This window comes from Periplaneta americana, chromosome 2 (assembly GCF_040183065.1).
Source record: "Periplaneta americana isolate PAMFEO1 chromosome 2, P.americana_PAMFEO1_priV1, whole genome shotgun sequence".
NCBI classification, from domain to species: domain Eukaryota; kingdom Metazoa; phylum Arthropoda; class Insecta; order Blattodea; family Blattidae; genus Periplaneta; species Periplaneta americana.
This window is the reverse complement of record NC_091118.1, coordinates 74,077,498-74,090,520: the sequence shown is the minus strand read 5'-3', so window position 1 is coordinate 74,090,520 and position 13,023 is coordinate 74,077,498. Positions and strand designations below refer to the sequence as shown.

General features: G+C 35.2%; 1 protein-coding gene across 1 annotated transcript; it reads right to left on the bottom strand.

Annotated features, from left to right (window-relative positions):
* Positions 1 to 657: 657 nt before the first annotated feature.
* Positions 658 to 9,913, bottom strand: LOC138695283 (cyclin-J-like). Its single transcript, XM_069819717.1, has 4 exons — positions 9,817 to 9,913; positions 8,551 to 8,835; positions 3,889 to 4,048; positions 658 to 1,875 (listed from the first exon to the last, which is right to left on the bottom strand). The coding sequence occupies exons 1-4, from the start codon at positions 9,881 to 9,883 to the stop codon at positions 1,701 to 1,703; spliced, it is 687 nt and encodes a 228-aa protein (XP_069675818.1). The 5' UTR covers positions 9,884 to 9,913; the 3' UTR covers positions 658 to 1,700.
* Positions 9,914 to 13,023: the final 3,110 nt, after the last annotated feature.

The window sequence follows — 13,023 nt, the reverse complement described above, 5'->3', positions numbered from 1 at the left end:
CTGAAACTATGCGTACATCATTGCCAGATGTCACAGCATGTAATGCTGAACAGTCGAATATGTAGAAATGTTCATGTATATTTTATAACGAAGAAAAATTTTCACGTTTTATTTGAAAGGAAAAGTCATTTTTCGTGCGAATTCTCCATAAAACCTGTTTTTTTTTTTTTTTTTTTTTTTTTTTTTTTTTTTTTTTTTTTTTGTCGAAATATCGTGATTATTAAGTAATTTTAGTGGATTTCTTTCGATTTCGCGAAAATTCAAGGATATTTTTCACTTAATTTTGCACTTTCATTTAGGGATTTGCATCTTCCATGCATAAAGTTAAGTTTTTAACATATTACACCTCTAAAGCTGCATCTACACAGTTCAATTTTCCATGCGCATACGCATGGAATCTGTAAAGAATATTGAAAGAATCAAGTTTAAAACACGTGTTCAATTATTAAGATGCATGAAGATTTTGTGTTTACATGGTGCATCGTTTTGAATGTCACCCTCACTACGTCTGTATATTAATTAATATTAAATATTAATTTTGCATGCATTGCTTGAATGCATCAAGTTGAAAGAAAACTTGAACCGTGTAGCTGCACTTTAAGTTAACAACGCTGATATGGAAAAAAATGACACGAGAAACATAAGTTATGTGTAATATTTTAATACGTAACAATGATATGTCTCTTATATCCTATGTTATAAACAATATATGCTTTTAAAAATTAACAATGTGGACTCCTGCGAATCACATACAAATTTTTTTACATAGAGGTTTTTCATACCTCTCCAAAAACAACTTTGTTATTAGGTCGCAATATATCTAATAACAATAACAAAGGCACAGGACAGTGCTATCACAGATCTTAAGGTACAAACAATGAATTTGGGCACTTCAACGTACAATAGTTACTGTTCTCAGCCTGAGAAACAACATTGAATCATGAGTAAAGAAAAACTGCAGCGCCCTAACTGCAAGATCTTAAGATCTTAAGGCACAAACAATAAATTTGAGAACTCAGATCTTACGTTTACTGTTCTCAACCTGAGAAACAACATTGAATTATGAGTAAAGAAAACCTGCGTCGCCCTTAAGGCACAAACAATGAATTTGGGCAAATCAACTTACAATGGTTACTGTTCTCAACCTGAGAAACAACATTGAATTATGAGTAAAGAAAAACTACGTCGCCCTTAAGGCACAAACAATGAATTTGGGCACATCAACTTACAATGGTTACTGTTCTCAACCTGAGAAACAACATTGAATTATGAGTAAAGAAAAACTGTGTCGCCCTTAAGGCACAAACAATGAATTTGGGCACTTAAACTCACAATGTTTACTGTTCTCAACCTGAGAAACACCATTGAATTATGAGTAAAGAAAAACTGTGTCGCTCTTAAGGCACAAACAATGAATTTGGGCACTTAAACTCACAATGTTTACTGTTCTCAACCTGAGAAACACCATTGAATTATGAGTAAAGAAAAACTGTGTCGCCCTTAAGGCACAAACAATGAATTTGGGCACTTAAACTCACAATGTTTACTGTTCTCAACCTGAGAAACACCACTGAATTATGAGTAAAGAAAAACTGCAGCTCCCTAACTGCAAGATCTTAAGATCTCAAGGCACAAACAATGAATTTGGGTATTCAGATCTTACAATGTTTACTGTTCTCAACCTGAGAAACAATATTGTACTATGAGTGAAGAAAAACTGCATTGCTCGAACTGCAAGTCCTACTCCGTTTTGAGCTTCGTTGACCATTCGAGTCTTCTAGGTTGTTTGTAAAGCTATCATCTGATTCATAGCCATCGTCTGATGATTCAGTTGATTTCCGTTTATTCCCGCGAGCCACCTTGATGTTTGCCCTCCTGTAAAACAAACACAATTTTACACATTAATTCGACATTCGTAATTGACAAATATTAATTATCAAATATCTAACTTGAACCATTATTGAGAATTTTTTTTAATGATATAAGGGCAAGTCAAATGAAATCTGGATGATGTTCATAACTCTTGACAGAGCTGTAGACATTAAATTACCTAACTAAAAATGACCAGCTAAACATTGTTTAAGCAACGGAAATTCGTACGTAACTTAGACATTTAGGTAAACAGAGTCTAAGACTTAAAATCGGTCATCGTTTCTGAAATTGACTCTAAGTGTTTGTTATGTTGTGAGCAGGTGTACGACTATACATTTTATAACGTGTTAGTTAAGAAAATTTAATGCCCCGTAATATTAACAATACCTCTGATTGAGGTTCTGGCTGATATGTATATCTATTATCAGACAGTACATCTCACTTCACGATATGTGTCAGAGGAAGAACAATTGTTTGTATGCACTGGAGGGGGAATGGAACTGGCCACCCTACCCCATTATCTCCTGGCCTAGTTGCCTTATGAGTGATGCCTTATTGGTGTTACTTATGAAGTTGAAACCTGTCTTCGGACAGTTGACTAAACAACAACAATATTAACAACGTTTAACCTCAGGCATTTATGTTCTTATGATATTATCATTGTTTAATATAGCAGAAGAGATAAGACCGGTCCTGTGACCCTATGAAATGCCTTGGCTATATTACCAATGGGCATGGAGAGGGAAGAAAGAACTCATTTCTGTATTCAGAGAGGAAGTTATCCCTGTTGATGGTAAACTATTTTTCTGTAAAATCTGTGATAAGAAAGTGACACCAAATAAAAGATTCACTATTCAATGACATCGATATGTGAAAAATATAAAGCCGATTAATTTAAGTACAGAAACCAACTCTCCACAATCAATCCTTATGGATTTATTTATCATGGTTGGCATCTATCAGTAAAATGTGGCATTTGTAAAAATGGTATTGTATATTATGAACTTTAATTGTTTTTGGACAGACTGTATTCTATCACAGATAAACAGACATAAATATGCAGAGAAAAGAAAACGAAAAAGATAATGGAAGAGAAGAAAAAATATAAAAAATAAGAAAAAGGTGAAGAAACAGAAGAATGATGATAATAATAATAGAAAAGATAGATGACAGAAAAGATTACAAAATGCGAAAAACAGAAGATCAACAGAAAAATATAAATAACTGATTAAATGGCGATCTTACTCGTGTTAATTATGTAAGCATGTGCGGCTTACAGCTGTTTCGGTGCTACTTAACACCATCCTCAGAGCCTTCTGTGTCTCGGCGTCATCTAAACTTTGCTGCCTGTTGTGTGGGTGCGTTCATGTGATGAAGAGTTGTGTCAAATAGTGTGTGTGTTCTGAAATTGATCTGTGTGTTGAGTACTTGATTAGGGTTTGTTTTAGTGTGTCTGTATATTTCATATTGTTCTAGTGTTTCTGGTTTTTGGGTTGTATGTGTAGGATTTCCATGTCTGTATTTATGTTATTGTATGTGTGGTTGGCATTAGTTATGCGTTATGTGAAATATACAGACACACTAAAACACACCCTAATCAAATACTCAACACACAGATCAATTTCAGAATACACACACTCTTTAACACAACTCTTCATCACTCAAATGCACCCACACAACAGGCAGCGAAGTTGAGATGACGCCAAGACACAGAAGGCTCTGAGGATGGTGTTAAGTAGCACCGAAACAGCTGTAAGCCGCACATGCTTACATAATTAACATGAGTAAGATCGCCATTTAATCAATTATTTATATTCAAGTGTTAAAAGTAGTGTACGAAAGATTCAACATGGATTATGAAGAAAAATATATTAAGAAACAGAAGAAAGAGATTAACAAAAGAATTACGATGGTATGGCTGTCCTGAAGTAATGGTGAAGTGAAAATGGCAACCAAGATTGACGAACTCTGAAAAAATGTGTCCTAAAGCTCTTTGTTCATTAAATCAACACTTACCTCATAAGTAGCATGACGAAGGGTTCCAAGTCTTCGTATTGGTACGTGGTCGCATTCTCCAACGCAGTTGGCCATCTAGAAGACAAACGTACGGCTTGCCGTGCTGCAGCAATGCATGCAGCCGCCACTAAAGATGGTTTCACATCTAACAGGCATACCTCTGCAACAGCAACCATAAAATCTCTGTCATTATAGGTGACCAATTTGCTACTTTTTATTCAGCTCGGTTTATTTAACCTTTAAGAGCCAAACATCGATTATAGCAGACAGTTAGCTCCATGCATACTATTACACTGATTGTTTTACATCGGCCCTCCCCATTCTTTACCACAGGCTCAATTGACTGCAGTGGTCATAGGCACGATATGCTGGCTGGACATACGAGTATCTTGTGCGACTTAAACTGCTCAGCTAATGAACCAAACACAAATTTACCTGATATGCGGGTGTATGAACTCCTGGTTATGAATTAGAAATTTGCATGCAATGATGATATAAGTCTTCCGGTGTTTAAAGGTGCGTCTCCACTATTAAACATTTAACAACATGTTGAATTTAACATGTATATGGACATTTCAAGTCTCAATTGACTTTACATGTTAACTATGTTGAAGTTAACACTTTTAACATGTTGGCGTGTTTTCCAGCAGAAATGGAAAACATGTCAAGTCAATTCATTTGTTCGAGCAACGTCGGTACAGTTTGGCGAAGTTCGTACAGTTTCCATTGCAACAACTATAAGTTCCGATTTTGTGGCACGTATCTTGATCATTTTTATACTATCATTGGTCTTTGGTGTTGGCTATAAGTTGTTCGAAGTATGGAGTGGACGGAAGAAAATACATTAGAATATAATTAATGCACTGATGGAAAGGCCTTGTTTGTGGGATGTGTCTGCAAAAGAATACACGGGCAAAACTAAGAAGGCCGACTGTTTTAGAGAACTGGAATTATTATTTAATTGTTCTCGAGAATACAATAGAGAGTTTTCGCACTCTCGTCGTACGCTAAACGTTAATGCTATGTTGACGTCAGTAATGGTCGTATTTGGTGATATATGTTAAAGTTCGTAAAACTTCGGAAAGAATAATTATACGATATTACCCACTCCTTTAACATCTATCATGTAGTAGGTCCTATGATAATCAATCGCGCTGTAATTTTTTTTTAATTGAGATGAAATGGCTGCTCTTAAATTGTGTATTTCTTTGATATAACAGGAAGTATTTTTGCAGCACTATATTAAAATCGTGTTCTGACATTCTCAGCAAGTTTTTGAATCCAAATCGATACTGTATTCAACTTTAAGCTCGTTTAGAATGTATTCTGCATAGTGTCTTTTACTAAGATATTGCCGCATCCACATTCTCATTTTCTTCCTTTGCAAAGCCTTGTAACAAGCAATAGAGGCAATTACAAAAGTCAGATCATCATCTGAGTCCATTGTCCAAGGTTTGAAAATAAAACACTATCTATATTAAAATCTCATAGACTGTTTATGGTGGACTACGCAAAGAAAGTTAAGTTTAACATGTTTAACAGTGTGGACAAAGTGTTAAATGAAATTAGCATTAACATGTTCAATCAACATGTTGGGATGTTAACGGTAAACAATTTAACATTTAACATGTTGTTGTTAAATATTTAATAGTAGAGACGCGCCTTAAGGTTAAAGCAGAGAGCAGATACTTATCTCTTATCTGATATTTGTATGAGGTGGGGCTGAAACAATTAGACTATTTAAATTTGACGCTATGCCCACATATTAGTACAGACGCTGCTGTGATTGATGATTTATAGTCTTTAGTCGCCATGAAGCATTGGTAGCGATAACATTGAGTACAACAGTATATAGTATACAGTATAAGCATACGAAGAATGCAATGACCGACACCAGCTGCCAACATTGAGAATATAAACAGGTGAAATTAGAATGTTTTTGTCAAATGTGAAGGGAGTTGTAAGAGATCAGGTAATAACAGAAGGAAATCGAGAGAAAAAGAGGGAGATGAGATGTAGATTTTGTTATGTAAATGAAGCCGACTAAAATTAGAGAAACTGAAAAATACTGTAGGAGTTTACAGTCTTTTATGCAAATCTGGCTTTCAAGTAGTAGCTCCCTGTGAAGCAGGTTTGAATAATTTCAAGAAAAAATTGTTCCGGGGCCGGGTATCGATCTCGGGACCCTTCGCTTAGCGCACGAATGCTATCCCAGGGTAGCTCAGTCGGGAGAGCATTCGTGCGCTAAGCGCAGGGTCCCGGGATTGATACCCGGCCCCGGAACAATTTTTCCTTGAAATTACAGTTTTTCCTTTTTATTGGATAGCTCAGGGTCCAGTGCCGAAAGTTACCCAGCAATTGCTCTTAATGTGTTGAGGGAAAACCCCGGGAAAAATAGGTAATTTGTCCTAACTAGGATTTTAACTAGGGCCCACTCATTTCACAGTCAAATGTGTTAAACATTACTTCACAACAGTGGACGTTTACAATCTTAGAAACTAGTATCTAGATGTGAGGAAGTAGGCTGGAAGGGTATTGGGCAGATAAGAATAGTAGTATAGGAAAGTGCATTAAAATGAAACAGTGGCTGATAAATTGTGACGAAAGAAAGAAGATAAATGAACAATTAAAACGAGAAGTAAAATTAAATTCGAGTTCTCTAACACAGTGAATCAGGAAGAGTAATACGTCTACATAATGTTGAGAGTAATAGTTTAATAATAATGCGTAAAGTATGAAAAAGTGAGTTATTTTCTGTGGTAATGTAGATATGATGGTCAGTTACGTAAGAAAGGTCGAATGAGACAGACTTTGCAATACAGAATAGTGTTTAGTTAGCAATACAGGATTATGATTTTGGAAGGGATGCCACGAAACCCTATATGAAAAGGTATCTATTGAAAAGTTATTATTTTACAGAATTCTAATAACTGATGTACTAATGTTCTGATTTCTTTCATTGTTGTTGTTTTGTTGGATGTGATGGCTTCTATTGCAGCGTTTGGAATCGATCAGTATAATAGCTTTTCTAAATTTCTTGGGTCTGGCTGTCAATTATGTAAAAGCAGCTAGAATTGCAAGTAATTCTCTTTCAAAGGCAGTTTTATTTCTTCCAACTGGCATGTAATGGTTGAACAATTCACTGTAAACTCTAGCTCCAGCCTTCTCATTTTCATCCATCAGACACATATCATATATAGCGTCCAATTCCAAAACTGTCTAAATCCATTTTTTTAATTGAGATAATGACGGTTTCGTCATCTACCTAAACGTCTCTAGCAATTTTCTAATGAATGTTGTGCCTAAATTCCCTCTTTCCTTCCATAAATAAGCTTCAAATATGACGAACACTGCAAACAATTAGGAAAAAAGTTATCAGTTTTTGGCGTTTCCTGAAAATTGTTAAGAATGGATGTAGACAGTTTTGGAATTGGAGATATATATATATATATATATATATATATGAAATATATCCGTAAACAGATTATCGCAAACAATTATTGACATTGACGCAAAGGGAAAAATTTTGGAGTTTGAACACTTCTGCATTCACGATTTCATTCATCTTAAATGTTAATATATGTAAAGATTAATTTTTGGTCCTACAGAATTTATCTGTTATGGTAACAATGGTTATTAGACGAGAAACATTCGCTCTGGCACCGGGGATCGAACCCGGGTTCTTGCTTCTACGTACCAAGCGCTCTAACTATTGAGCTATGCCGAAGTTCAATCTACAGCATCTGATCGAATCCCTCTCTTCTAGTGTCTTTTCCCTTTGTTGCCTGGAATAATGTTCAACATGTTGCATATACAGTATTAACTGCCATTATACAAGGAGTGCACTCAGTTGGGTGACTTGATGGCCAGGATTCCACAGTATATGCACTGTTGGATGAAGAATCAACGTAAAGATTAATTTTTGGTTTTACAGAATTCATTTGTTATGGTAACAATGGTTATTGGAAGATTGTACTTCGGCATATCTCAGTGGTTAGATTGACTGATAAGTATAACCAAGGACCCAGGTTCGATCCTCGGTGCCAGGGCGAATGTTTCTCCTCTAATAACCAATGTTACCATAACAGATAAATTATATAGGACCAAAAATTAATCTTTACGTAGATTCTTCGCCCAATAGTGCATATACTGTGGAATCCCGGCCACCAAGTCACTCAATTGAGTGCGCTCCTTGTATAATGGCAGATGACTTAATACTGTATATGTCAACATAATATGTCGAACATGGAATAAGGCCACAAAGGGAAAATACACTAGAGGAGAGGGATTCGATCAGATGCTGTGGATTGAACTTCGGCATAGCTCAGTGGTTAGAGCTTGGTACGTAGAACCAATGACCCGGGTTCGATCCTCAGCGCCAGAACGAAGTTTTTTCCTCTAATAACCATTATTAAATGTTAATGTTTACGAAAATCACTGTGAATGATTACATTAAATAAGCTGACCGCAAACTTTGATGTTCATGTAGCGTTTGAATTTACTTTTTATTGTGCTGGTTCTTAATGAACGCTCTATACCTGTGCTCCAAGAGGGAAAAGTTGGCGAGTTGGAAATCATTGTTGTAGACTGTCACTAGCATTCAGAAAATGAATTAACAATAAACCCTGAAGTGAAGAAGGCGTTATGACTGGGCTTACTTACCTAGCAAGGACAGATCCAGAAAGCATTGGGTATAAGAGTAAACTGCATTATGCAGTTCTGGATGTCTGTTGAGCTCTAGAGGTACAGTGAGTACGTCAAACGTTGATATGTCAAAATTAGTAAAGTGTTCTGCAAAATCGACTGCTGTGGGAATCATTAAGTTCCATTTGAAGAATTCCATTATCATCACTTCCATGGACTTGAATTGTTGTACTGAATACTGATTCCCTACATGCGCATTCAGCTCCGATATCAATGGAGCATTTGGTCGCTCCTCCATTTTAGCTGAAAAAAAAAAATTGGAGTTCATATTAGACAGTTTTACTAGCTCATTAGGAAGTAATGAAATGTTGCAAATAAAATGATTTTGATATTTTAATGGGAATATGCTGTGGATCTTTGATTATTGTAATTAATTCGACAATAATAATCGAATCATTTAGACTTTTGTAGTTAAAAGTTAAACCTACTCACATTAAACATCTTTATTTACTACCGATACCACAACAGGAAGTAGGGGTTTCTAAATAGCATTCTATATGAAAACTAGGCTTCTTCTAAACATTGTGAATGATGTATCTGGCAAAGTTATGTCATCATGACAGGCATGATTCAGAAAGTAGTAAAAGGCAGCCTGTCATTACTTTACACCATTTATTGCGTTATGGTCCACAAGCTCATGACTTTATTTGCTACTCTTGCTCACTGCATGCAGTTTTGGTTTGTATATGAACATGATGTGGTGATGTGCTAGTTTTGATGCAATTGCAAGAAGAAAACCGCACAACAAAATTAGCTATATGTCACCATACAAACACTTCTACTAAACATGTTACGATTTTCAATCATTTTATTGAACTAAAATTTTTAATTAAAATGTAACAAATCCAAACAATAAATACAATTTAATCAACTAAAATTTAATATTCTGTAATTACATTCATAACAACACTTCGAATGATTTCTTTCTATTCATTCTTTGAAGGTAAATTAATTCCTCGTAGGCAATCAAAAGTAGTAGTATCACTATTAGTGTGGTTAGCATAACACAAAACCACTGTTCTAAACAACACACATTGACATACACGCAGTCCCAATAGCAAGGACTTACTCCCTACATTCTTGCCATGAATCAAACCTGGACTTAATGAATTCGTAGCTGGACACACTACCTACCATTTCAGCCATAGCAGAGAACTTCACACAACATAATTACATAACAATTATTTGAGTTTATAACTTCTGATACTTCAGTTAAATACGTACCTGCCAACAAAATGCACACTAATGCCACAAGGTGCAGTTGGCCTTCATCTATATCATGATTGTCCATGAAGTTATCTAACAGATATACTGCAAGATGGACTGTGGTTCTTTCTAAATTATGGTCCTGGGCAATGAATCGCAACCATGTAACTAAGCCACATCGATACTCAAACTGAAAAAAAGGAAACAAAAATCTTAAAACAAGCTAGAATATGAAGAGTCGCATATATCATTCATACACATAACCTGTTGTGGTTGTTGTTTATGAACTACAGCACACATGATTATTTGGTTCATTAAATAGCACTTCTTTTTCATGTTCAAACTGAGTGACTTCGCTTTCTTTATACTAGTTTTACACTCAGCTGTTACTGATGTGCTAGAATGAGACAGCATCACTGCATCAAGGTGAATGTCTAGTTTACATACGGTAGCCTATACTAGTTTTATTAGGCACCAGCATAGCTCGGTCAGTTAAGGCGCTTGCCTGCTCATTCGGAGTTGCGTTCGATTCCCGCTTGGGTTGATTGCCTGGTTGGGTTTTTTTCCGAAGTTTTCCCAAACCGTAGGGCAAATATCAGATAATCTATGGCGAATCCTCGGCCTCATCTCGCTATCACCAATTCCATCGACGCTAAATAACCTCGTAGTTGATACAGCGTCGTTAAATAACCAATTTTCTTTCTACAATATTTATTTATTTATTTATTTAGTCACCTGGTAGAGTTAAGGAATTCCACTCAACCAGAACCAACTACTACAAACCATATAAAATATAATATAACAATCTAAAATAGATTAAATAAAATGATTTTAGAAGACAGTAATAGGGAAAAAGATTCACATAAAGCATTTAACGTAAACTTATAACTTAAACTAAGAAGTAAATATTATTATTCAGTAATTGAAATCCTCCCCAGAATAATGTTGTATAATCCATTTTAACGAATTTGAGTTAAAGGCAAAAAATTGTTGTATGTTCCATCCCTGTTAGAGGTGTAATGACAGAATACTGAATTATTAAGTGTGGAAGATATTATAAGGCTCTGAATTTGGCAGTCTCTAAAATAATGGAGTGATTCAGTGCCAGAGTTGCCTAAACCACACATTTTTTATCTGCAGATTTCTGCATAAAATAACTATAAATTATCATTTATATGTGTATCTTAAGTAGATGTACTAGATAAATATTATATTAGAGTAAAGGAGAAATAATTTCGAATTGAGAGGATACAGTTTTAAAAAACGATGTCTAAGTTTAGACTTCAATAACTTTTTGAGTGTAATTGTGGCTTAGGCTACTCTGACACTGAACCACTCAATGTTTCATATGATGAGAAACATGATGGGCGTGAACAGCTTTTCTCTACCTGCAGCTTATTAAATCATTTTAATGAAGGAAAATGTCGGATGCTAAACATATAGAAGTGGAGGAAAGTGAAAAACAAAATGCTGAGGAACATCAGGGAGGAATATAAAACACTAATTAACATTGTAACACCTGGGAAGAAGCCTCCGAAAGAAGTAAGTGTATAATAAATGTTACATATCCAACATGGTATTTTATAAGTTATGCAATTTTATTTATTGTTGGCTTGTTTTTATTACATTGTATAACTTTATATATCTAATGTGTCAATTTCTTCTGGCATTGTGAGGAGTATGTTTTAAAAATAAGTGTACTATTTTCCTGCCACGTGACAGAAATTCCGAATTGATTGAAAAAAGAAAGAGAGTATGCCCTGTATATATTCCTCAATATTGGAAACATGTTATCGAGTCTGCAAGCCCAGGTAAACTACAGTGAAGCCACTGTAAGGTAAACCATTTGTTACTAAGAAAATGGATGAAGGACTCTATACTTGCACTAAATACGCATTTGTATTCTAATATTAATGTCTTATCAGTTTCATTAATTAGTTAAATTAAATTCTTATGTTGTATTGTAATCTGAATCTCAATGTCACCTGGTTTGTCAGACAGATGTCTCCCTTTCTTTGTGAGAAGTTATTTTATTATTATGCCTTTTCGTAGAGCATGCAAGCAAAAATTTTGCACTTTTAACATGTTGGCAACCCTGCTGTGTGAATTTCATACATCACTGAGACCTAAAATTTTGCTTGTGTATGTGTACGTCACTTCATGCACACTTTAACATCCTACCAAACTTCATGTAAATCTAAGATGGCCGCATTGGGAGGTGTGATGATTTGACACTGAACAACCCAATCGTGTAGTCAGCATGACGACCTTCCCAGTTGTTATAGCTGCTTTTGGAAATAGGATTTTGGTACATGTCGTAGCTTCCCAAATTCATCACAATGATCCCATACGCAATGGCCAAAATTTCATGAGAAAATTATTTCTTCCTCATGAGACTCAATTAAGTGAACATTCTGTAATGCGAGTCCAGGTATGATGCCTTAGACCGTGATGCTATGACATGGGATAATGAGATGATAATAATTAATAATAATAAGGTAAAATACAAAACTTAAAAATATTGCACTTACTTGAGGTGCTTGATATTTAAACGGTATTCTTCTCGCTTCTTTCTCACGAAGATTGGTGACAAACTCTTCGGAGTATTCGTACCAGCATTCATCAACGAATGCCTTCTAAAACAAAAAAGAATGTCGCTTAAGTGAAACCTCAGTAGAATATTAGTATCATTTGGATATAGGCTAGTTGTACAAAAGGAATTCAAACCACAGGAAGTACAAACTGAGATTTTTTATATTCAAAATTTTTCTTCTCTTTCAAAATCAATGTGCCGAAACTATGAAGCAGATTTTTTTCTATAGTTGTAGGTCTATCAAGAAATAGGTTATGTCATTTTTTATAATGTATAATGATCCATCCCCTTCTTCCTGGTAACATTATGTAATAATCACGATTTTGCATAACACTATCCTGGACCTCATTAAGGGTTTCAAAACAAATTAACTCATTCCCAAAACAATTCAGTCCATTTTCCATAGCTCTCTGGAAAGCGTAACAACTTGTAACTTGTTTCCACGAGAATCAGGAATAAAGTGATGGTGTTTTCAGCCCAGTGAACCTATATTCGTAATTATTTTTTCTGCCTAGAGAATGGAAACAATTGCCTCATGGATATATACAACTCAATAAACATTTACATCTAGATTCATTACTTTTTGCAGACGATTTAGCTCTGGTGGCATCCTCAGAAGATGAATTACAACG

Coding starts and splice junctions, on each gene's coding strand:
- LOC138695283 (XM_069819717.1), bottom strand. CDS start 9,883: ATGGACAATCATGATATAGATGAAGGCCAACTGCACCTTGTGGCATTA. Junction 8,836..9,816: donor AGTGTGCATTTTGTTGGCAG/GTACGTATTTAA, acceptor TTTTTTTTTCAG/CTAAAATGGAGGAGCGACCA. Junction 1,876..3,888: donor TTCGTCATGCTACTTATGAG/GTAAGTGTTGAT, acceptor TTTGTTTTACAG/GAGGGCAAACATCAAGGTGG.